At 44.0% G+C, this 10,269-nt stretch overlaps 2 protein-coding genes across 2 annotated transcripts; both read left to right on the forward strand.

Moving 5' to 3' along the window:
- The first annotated feature begins 4,742 nt into the window (after window positions 1-4,742).
- Window positions 4,743-5,678, forward strand: LOC127750105 (uncharacterized). The gene is made up of 3 exons (XM_052270664.1): window positions 4,743-4,891; window positions 4,978-5,158; window positions 5,235-5,678. Exons 1-3 carry the CDS (start codon window positions 4,754-4,756, stop codon window positions 5,669-5,671), a joined length of 756 nt encoding a protein of 251 aa, XP_052126624.1. The 5' UTR covers window positions 4,743-4,753; the 3' UTR covers window positions 5,672-5,678.
- A 1,120-nt stretch (window positions 5,679-6,798) lies between these two features.
- LOC127750098 (cylicin-1-like) lies at window positions 6,799-8,555 on the forward strand. The gene is made up of 2 exons (XM_052270654.1): window positions 6,799-7,084; window positions 8,437-8,555. Exons 1-2 carry the CDS (start codon window positions 6,799-6,801, stop codon window positions 8,553-8,555), a joined length of 405 nt encoding a protein of 134 aa, XP_052126614.1.
- The last annotated feature ends 1,714 nt before the right edge of the window (window positions 8,556-10,269 follow it).

Raw genomic sequence — 10,269 nt, forward strand, 5'->3', positions numbered from 1 at the left:
GCATACTCTATAGCAATGGCATCCTGCTTCAAGCCTGATGATTGGAGTGCTTCAACTATGGATCAAATTCTGAAGGATGGTGACAGGTACTACATTGAGGCGGTATTGAAGATTGCTCGTGCCACGAAACAACAACCTAATTATCAATACCTCTACACTGAAGAAGTGTGTACGAGTTATCAAATTCGTAGCAGTCAAGTTGACTTAGAAATTACAGCTGTGGAATTTAATGTGGATCATCCTGATGAAGCCCTGCCTACCAAACTTAGAGCAGCTTTTACTAGTGAAAATTGCTTTGCTGTGCTCTTGGTATCATACGATGAAACTGTTGCTATTTGGAGAGATGGGACAGATTCTAACAAGTATTGGATGTTTGACTCTCATGCAAGAGACCAAAATGGTAAAAGACATCCTGAAGGAAAATCGTTTTGTGGATGCTTTTCATCACTTGAGCATGTTGTCCGTGCCCACTATGCTAGTCACCGTGACGCTAATGGACTTGTTGTATCCGGTCGATATGAAATATCCAAAGTGACAGTGACAGTCTGTGATGAGTCTCAATCAGTTCCTGCAGAAAATTTGAGGGGGGTTCTGAGACAAATATGGAAGAAACAGATCTACTTTCTAACGGAATGACATGTGACCAAGGTTCTGTGACTATTCCACCCAACGAAACTGAGCAAGCATCTACAAGTGCAAACAGGAGGAAGCGCACAAGAACCAACAGCAGATATACTCGCCGCCTCAGAAATTTAGCTGAAACTGAATTAGCCAGCATCAGTCATCACAATCAGTCAGACCCTGAAAAAGCTAAGCTCATCACAAAGTGCAGGATACTTGGCAACGGCAACCTTCTCAAAGATGTCATTAGAAGGTATGAATATCTGAAGACACAGATTCATGACTTGAAGAAGCTCTCTGTTCGTGAATTTCTGTCAGAAAAGAAAGTTTCAGAAGAATTAATTGCCATGGTGGAATGTGAAGTGCGCAACCATGATAAGCACCCAGCTGGGAATAGGTATAAACCCACAGACATAGAGCGAGCTACTGGTTATAAGAGCTCTGGTGGCAACAGTGGTTTGGAGTTTACAGGACAAATTAGTAAGAATCCTTCACGGCAAACTGTTCGCAGAGCAGTGAAAGGATTTGACTTTGAAATGGGTATATCTGAAGACACCCTTTGTATGCGTCATTTAAGATACCTGTTTCTGAGTTATGAAGAAAGGGCATTCAAGATGGTTGTTCTTGCATTTGATGAGGCTGCTGCAATCACAGAGCACCTGACACTACAGCCTGGAAAAGGAACTGTCCTTGGCTTTGCGGATTCGGGTAATGGAGACCGCCATCCTACTTTGGCAAACAAATTTTTCGTCATGCTTGCACAAGGACTTTTGATGGATTGGATGTTTCCTTGTGGCTTGATGCTTGTCACTGGTACTATAAAAGGTTGATCACTTGCTGATATTATCGTCAAAGCCACAAGTGCTATCCAACATTTAGGTGGGAATGTCATTCTCACAGTATGTGACCAATCAGCTCCCAACATAAAAGCTATCAAGACTCTAATGGCAAAGTTCCCTGTGATTAAAAATGGGAGTAGGTTGGAGAGCCAGTTTGAAGTTAGCGGCAAACCAGTGATTTCGACATATGATTCTACTCACATAGCAAAGTGCGTGCGAAATGCAATGCTTGGTGGTGAAGGGTCTGACGTTGTCACTGGATCAATAGAATGGCCTATTGACGTTGATGGAAGAGAAGTTATTCATGAAATGCCCTGGACTGAATTCGACAAGCTACGTGCTCTTCTTGGTAACGACTGGAAGCTTGTTGATAAGTTAAGCGATGCTCATATAACCCCCAACAAGAAGATGAAGGTAAAATATGCTCTTCAGATTTTTAGTGCAAAAAATGCCACATTGTTTCATAGAGCTGGAGATTTATTGTCCAACGCCAGCAAAAATGCTCAGGTTGTAAGAGAACTTGATTAATTGTTTGACTTGTGCGTTGGACATAGTTCCAGAGAGCCATTTGATACTATGAAAGAAGCAATAAAGCCAATGTCAGCTACTTCAATTCACATGAGAAGATTTCCAGTATACCTTGAGAAACTCAAGAAAGTCAAGTTTTATGCTTACAGAAGATGTAAGAATAATAGAACTGGACATGTAGAAGTTAAAAAGTTTCCATCTCTGTCAGTTGTGCCTCAAACTTGGCCTCATACAATCAAAGCACTCATCCATCTTTATGAATTGTTACGTGAGTTGAATATTGACAGTTGCAATATTCGTCGCGCATTACAAGACTTTCTGGAGTCCTTATTTGGCCGATGTAAGTCAGGCCGGAAAAATTCTACTCCACTGCAGATACTGGAAGGCTTGAAAGTAGCCTGCATCAGTCGTGTTCTAAGGCCCAAAAGCAGAGATACCAACTGTGATGAAGAAGGCAAGGTTTATACAGGCAGTTTGCAACCGTTTATGTCCTATGGAGTCAAGGATCAGGAATGCTAGGGACGAGATGGGAATCTAGAACCATCTGTTTGTGTACAGGGTATTGAGGAAAATTGTTCTGAAGAGGAGGTTATTGAGGAAGATGGTTCTGAAGAGGAAGACTTTCCTGTGTTGAGTCCTGAAGAACCAGACATACTTGACATACAAGAAAGACCTCAGACTGAATACGAGTACTGTGATGCAGTGAAAATGGCTGTTAAGGTCAACAAGCAAGTACTTAAGAGTAAGAGTAAATCCTGCAGCACATTGCTTTCTACAAGTAACCCAACCCAACTGCATTTCTTGGCCATCGAGATAACCAGTCTTAGTGTCAGCAGTCTGCTTCCATCTGAAAAACTTATTGATCTTGTTAGAGAAGCCAAAAAAATATTTCAGAATTTATGTCAGGATCACATACATGAAGATGATCCATTGTCAATGGTTAATAAGAATCTGACTGAAAATATTCAGTTGTCTTCCTGGTTCACTTGTGAAGCCCCTGGACGTTTCTCTAATGTCTTTCCGAAACTGTCAGAGGCGCTTGTCCGAGAGCACATCACATTTCTAAACAAGCAGGTGAAAAAAGGACCAAGAAGGAAAAATAGGGACCCGCATATTGTTCAAAATCTTGTTGCCAATTCTTTTGCGGATGATGAGGACTTGGCTCAGGAAATGGAGGAACAACTAGTTGATGACATTGATGCAATGGAGGGAGCCCAGCGGCAACCGAATAGCAATCCGCTGCTTCTTGTTCAATCTAGCTCATCTGTGGTTATTAAAGTCCTGCAATGTAAACTGAACCCTTACCTTAAATCAATACTTCAATTTTATCTACTAGGTAGATGTACGCCAGACCACGTCTCGCGTAACAGGCTTCGCGATATCTCACGAAACACTGTTGCGCTGCGACGCGCCTGGCATACATCTACCTAGGCCTGCGGCGCTGACACACGAGTCGGGTAGTGCAAAAGTGTACACAAAGATACGGGCCTCCGGCCCCTCAACGGCCCGTCACTTTGACTAAGCATGCAGGGTTGTACATTTTTTCGCTTATTTTCGTCAAAAACGCCCTCTAGCGCCTCAACGGTTAGAGATAGAGCCAAACGGATGAAATTTTCGCCCGTAGGGCTCTACTTTGATGAGTTACCCCTTAGGAGACTGTAAAAAAAATATTTTTAAAAAACGCCATTTTGGGGACCTGTGGTTTTCGATATTTTAAAAATCCAATTTTTGAGCTAGAATGCTCTTCTTCGAACTCGATCTGTCTTTTTATGATACAAAACGACCCTGAAAATCCCAGGTCGCCAGCTCAATTCGTTCTCGAGTTATCGTGCGCACAGACAAACACACAGACACACACACAGACAGACAGACAGACAGACAGACAGACAGACGCGAAACTTTTTGATCATCACTGGAGTAATAGGCTTCGCTACCGCTCAGCCAACAAGGTAGATGTACGCCAGACCACGTCTCGCGTAACAGGCTTCGCGATATCTCACGAAACACTGTTACGCTCCGACGCGCCTGGCATACATCTACCTTGGCCTGCGGCGCTGGCACCCGAGTCGGATAGTTAGAAAATGTACACAAAGATACTTGCCTACGGCACGTCAACGGGTCGTCATCTCGACTAAGCATTCGGGGTAGTACATTTTTCGCTTATTTTCGTCAAAAATACCCTCTAGCGCCTCAACGGTTTGAGCTACAGCAAAACGGACAAAATTTTCGCCCGGAGGGCTCTCCTTTGATGAGTTACCCCTTAGGGAACCATACAAAAAGAATTTTTAAAATACGTCATTTTTGGGACCTGTTGTTTTTGATTTTTTTAAAATCCAGTTTTTGAGCTAGAATGCTCATCTTCGAACTCGACCTATCTTTTCATGCTACAAAACGACCCTAAAAATCCCAGGTCGCTCACTCAATTCGTTCTCAAGATATCGTGCGGACAGACAGACAGACAGACACACAGACAGACAGACAGAAAAAGTTTTTTCCGACCAGACGGAGTAATAGGCTTCGCTAATCGCTCAGCCAACTAATATTTTTTATATCTTTGTCTAGGTATCATCTGCTGCATCTAGGGCCTTAGAAGTTGCTTCTTCAACAGGAACATCTACTGGTATCCCAATTCGTACAGTCCAACCTATACTGCGAGTTGCAACCGCCCATTACACAATTGGTACATCTTAGGTTCTCTTTTTCTTTTGACATTTTTCAGAGAGTACTGAATCTAACTTGAGGTTATTTGAACAGGTGGATGTTCAATGAGTTTAGCATCACCAGCCACAACTCTGCTCTTGAGAGCTGCCACTCCTCAGTCCAAGCAGTCCATTCAGCCCCCAGGACAACCAGGTCAAAAAGTAACTCCTGTCAAAATAGGCAATCGTGTACCGCTGGCTACGGTAAGTCTCTCTTCAGTTCTTTACATATATCTCAGCTGCTCAAAGAGTAAATTCTAGATTCTAAAATTTTTATTGATTTTTTACAGATGCCTAAAACGTGCCTTGTGCCCACTAAAACAGCAAGTAGTATCCGTATCCAAACTTTTCCGACTAGAAAAGTTGACAACCCACAGGTCGTAACTTGCTCAGCACAAGGTGCTGCACTCCAACCTGGTAGGGTCCTTCCTCAAGGTTCAAAACTTGTAACAATTATCCACAATGTGACAGGTATGTAAAGTTAACTTTTAATTGTCGTCCCATTGTGGTTGTGATAATTTGCGATTAGAGGTTTGACTGGTTCCAGGTAAACGTACCAGTCTAATTGTGAAATCTGGTGCTGCCCCTCCGGCCGGTTTAGGAAGAGGTGGTGGACTAAATATCCAAAGTGATGCTTTGAGAACAATGCAAACAATTAATAGCCCACAAGCTGGCCATGGTACAGGTAATGTTAATGTAGCAAAACCTTTAGTAGCAAGCAGTCATTTAAAAACAGGATCAACTAATCTAATTTTGCATAAAGGTGTTTGTTGTGTTCAGGTCAGTCCTGGCGAACCAGTTGCTGAAAAGACTGGCGTGTCAAATGATGGTGAGAAGAACATTACTCAGGGAATGGGGCCAGAACTGGTTGATGACAGTGGTGTCTTTGAAGAAATAGAGGAAGCAGAGCAACAATCAAAACGCAATCCTCAAATTCTTCAAGAACTAATGGATTTTTGTGGTATATCTGAGGATGTGGAGTGAAAGCATCAACATATATGGCAATTTAATTCATTAGGAAGAAAATTACTGAAGTAAAATTAATTTACAGTTTTTGGGCCACAGTGAAACCATAAGCTAATATGCAGATGCATGGTGAATCTGGATCCCTTTGAATGACTTAACTCCTAATTGAATAATCTAATCTATCTTCTCAAAGTACTTATCAATAATTTACAGTTTTTGGGCCACAGTGAAACCGTAACCCTGTGTAATATGCAGGTCCATGGTGAATCTGGATCCCTTTGAATAACTTAACTCCTAATTGAATAATCTAATTTCCTTGTTAAAGTATCTAAAATAATTTACAGTTTATGGGCCACAGTGAAACTATAACCCTGTGTAATATGCAGGTGCATGGTGAATCTGGATCCCTTTGAATAATGTAAACGCAATCTAACTGAAAGTCATGAATTTTTTTTTGCTAGTATTGCAAAACTGTAGAAATTCCGGCTCATGTGAGCGACGGTTGGGTCTCAAAATTTACTGTCACTCGAAGCAGTAAATACCTATGCCCACCTCCTCGTGGTGGGACCTGGAGTGAAATGAGATTGATTGTTATATCATTGTCACACTAACGGGCAAGGTCAAGTCTTTTTAAATATTTTTCGTTTTCTTGGAGAATTGTGCTCTGCCATTCAACAATTTTTGTAAGTATTGGAAATTATAGTTGAAATGAAGATTATTCTGGTGTAATTCTATTTTTCTTTTCCAGAGCATAGGGCAGTCTCTCTTCTTTTCATCAACAGAGCGTTCTATTTTAAATGCCAGACTAGAGCAACTGGGATTCACAAATCAAAAATACCTAGGACTCTTGAATCCTATTTTTACTACCTGCATTACGTAGCATGGGCATTCATTGTTTATTTTAAACATTTCTCATATTCGTAACATTTCACAATTCTTTTTCAAGTTCTAAAATTCATTTGTATGCTGTAATGGAATGAGATAATTCATCATTTGTTGGCATTGTTAGTTAGTGTATAGAATAGGGTATGGGTATGAAGTTCTCATATTTTTAGCCCACTCTTCTGCTTTGTTCAGTTCAACGGTATTATTCTCCTTAGTAATGACTGTTTCCATTTTGTTTGCAGATGTCGTGGCTATTGAGAATGGTGGGGTTGGGTGGGAAGAGAGATTCTACTGATGATGATACAAGCGATGATGAAGGCAAAACAAATTTGGAAAAAAAGGATGAAGAAAAGGATGAAAAGAAGGATGAAAAGAAGGATGAAAAGAAGGATGAAAAGAAGAAGAGAAATGAAAAGACGAACAAGGCTACTGCAACGGACACGGAATCGGACTCGGATGGGCAAATCGAAGAGGAAGTTGAAAGGAGGGTGGAGGAAAGAGTGAAGGACATGCGGAGGGAATGGTTGAGGAAGGAGGCCAAGTGGCGTGAGTATGTTGAAAAGGAGGCCGAATTCAGGGTGGAGGCCGCCCAGCCTGCCCGACCCCAGTACAGGTAAATGTAACTTTCGACTCTTACTTCTTGCACGCTACTTGTCTCCTCACTAGTGTGACTTCAAAATCTGGAAAAGGCCTCATTTTAAAGGGATTTTGAGATTTTCATTAGCATTTGGCTTCCCTCCTAGTTCTATATAAAAGTCACAAAATTCAGATTTTGTAGAAAGAATACTTTTAATATTTGAAACTTTTACAGTTTTAAAAAATATTTTTTCTTCAAAATCCGAATGTGGTGAATTTTATTTAGAACTTATGGGGTAGCCCACTGCTTATCTAACTAATCTTAGTCCCTTTAAAATCATCCCTTCCCTAGATTTTTATGTCACACCATTGAGGGGACAAGCTGCTTGCAAGAAGCAAGAGTGGGAAAGCTAGCAGACAGTGCACTGGTAAAATAAGTGTTCAATTTTGCACGTCAATGGATGGTTAAGTCCAAGTGTGCATTTTCTAGACAAATTGTGGTGTCTAACAAGGTTGGTGTTTGGTGTTTAAACTTTCGACACTTCCGAAATGATTAGCAGCTGCACACCATATGGTTCCTACTGATAGCATAGAACTATGTGTGCTGAAGTGTGCAGAATTTCAACGTTTACAAAACGTCTCAAATTTGCAGACCGTGCAAGTGTGCAACTGGAGTTAAACACCATGTAATGTGCAAAATCACAACTTGCATACGTTGGCGTGCAAATTTGGCACACTTGTTTTACCAGTGTAAACACTTCAAATCCTTCAAAATCTGAATGGGTTGCAAGTATATGTGTCAGTTGCGGTATGAAATGCCTTTAAGGGTCATCATAATCCAAAATGACAAAGTTTCAGTGTAGCCTCCCCTAAATGGTCTTAACAGCATGTCATTACAGACAATTGTGTTCTTTAGTTTAGAAGTTTGCATGCAGGATTTCTCCTGCAAAAATATATTGAGATATCTGCCTGCAAGTTTTTTAAAATTGGCATCACAACTGCTAAATCGACACAGAAATTTGGTTGTATCTTGTTCCGAGGATTTGTTATTGTTAGAGCTAGGTGGCTAGCTAAACCAATGGCCTGGCTGTCTTAAAGTAGGTTTAGCCAGCCTTCTAGCTTTAACCATAACATATTGCCTGATTGACTTTTTTTGTTTTTGTTTTCAAGAAAATTTATATGCATTTTTGTAAGTATACAAGATCTAACCAAAGCGCTGTGTCAATTTGTAGCATTGGTGATGTTGATTCAAAACATTTTTTATAGAGATTTCAGTCAATTCTTGCCTATTCTTTATATTTAAATTTACATTCTTTTCACAGACCTCACTGGCAAAACAGGGCACCCCCAGGGCTGCCCCATACTTCCACCAGCAACCACCTCAACCACGACTTCATCCACCGACGCCACCATCACCACCATCATTTCTCACCAGACGTAGACAGAGACCTACCCGAGACAAGCGGACAGACCAAATGAAAAGAGTAAGTTTTTAGCCCACCCTTCTGCTTTTAAAAAAGCATTATTATGTTGGTGCTCGCTCTTTGTATATTTGAGATCAATCAGTTACACTCACTACCACAAATTTTTGTTAAATTGGTGATAAAGAATGAGTAAACTCTAAGCACAAAATTAATTTTGTGTTTTGCCTTAGTAGTATAGGTTCCCCCTAGTCACCCGGCGCCATCTTGGTTCCCCCTAGTCACCCCGGCCCCCAGTCACACCCCTAGTCACTCCACCCCGAGTCACCCCGGCCCCAGTCACTCCACCCCTAGTCACCCGCCCCCCAGTTTCCCCGAGTCACCCCGGCCCTAGTCACCCATCGCCATCTTGGAGGGCACTCCCGGGTCGAGAGGGCTTAACGCACCGCGAGGTGGCCGTCACCGCGGAAGCCACCCGGGGGCCCACCGCCCGGTCGAGGAAGCCGCCGAGGCCGCGCACCGGTTAGAACGCGTCTCGGGCTCGCCGTCAAGGTGTCCGGGTCCCGCGCACCGGTTAGAATGCGTCTTTACCGCGAGGACCCCGCGCGCGAGGTAGTCGCCAAGGAGTCCGCCGTGGCCGTGCACCGGTTACAACGCGTTTGCCCGGGTGGAGCCGGCCAGGGTGGTGGAAGCGCGATGGCCGATTGATCTAAGAAGACAAGAGTGGTTCCCAGGGACTTAAGACACGCGCGCGAGCGCGCCTCCGCGGCACCGCCGCGCTCTGCCGGTGAATTACCGTACTACTCGATTAATTAGATGTACAACATGTCCAGGCTTGCTCGCCGCGCGGGCCACCGCGCCGCCGCCGCGGCGCTACCCCGCGCGCGTCGGCTGCTGGCCGTGCCATGCCGCGCCGCCGGGGTCCCCTCCTCACACCACCACCCCCTCCTCCGCCCCTACTCCACTCGATCCGGCTCAAGCTGGCTTGGCAAGCGCGCGAACGAGTCCTCCCCACTCCTGCGTCGTCTGCTCTACCTGCTTTTGAGGGTACGGATTACACTATGAGATCGAACAAAGGTTCGCCCGAGCTGACACAAAGTGTAATTGAATTTTTACAAACATCATTACACATCTTCAACACGCAATCGTTGAAAATTCGGTTGAAGTGCCAATAAGCACTTGACCCCCTCCCCTCCCGCCCCGCGCAGCAGGGGAGCAGGACGCGGCGCGCCGTCCCCCGCTCCAGCTCAGTCGTGCGTCAAGCGTTGGTGGAGAAGTGTGTCGTGTCCCGTATGTCGTACGTCTTAAAAATCATGTCTGAGCGCCGCTGCCTGGAGGCTGACCTCCACCTTTCGGATGAAGAGACGATGGAGCCCTTGGTGCTCAGTCAAACGTCTCAAGAATCCAGTTGCTTTGATCTACAGCTGCACCCCTCGGGGCTGATGTATGATAATGAGGTAAGTGTTTGATTCGCTGTGCGCGCCAAATCTTTGTTGCATCATCCTGTGATTTCACGCTATGACGTCCCCCGTAGCGTCGCCCACCGTAATTCTACGCTACTCTGTGTTGATCACGAGTGTTCTTTCATTCAATATAACCGCGAGTGCTTAACCTTGCGTCCTGCCGGTTCGCGCCAGTTGAGGTTAGGAGTCCTTTGTCTCCCCGCCGGCGTCGTGCTCGCCGCCGCCCGCCGGCGTCACTGTTTGGTCACGGTGTGTCCTGCCTGCGTCACGT

Source organism: Frankliniella occidentalis, unplaced genomic scaffold, assembly GCF_000697945.3.
Source record: "Frankliniella occidentalis isolate FOCC.00 unplaced genomic scaffold, Focc_3.1 Scaffold133, whole genome shotgun sequence".
NCBI lineage: Eukaryota > Metazoa > Arthropoda > Insecta > Thysanoptera > Thripidae > Frankliniella > Frankliniella occidentalis.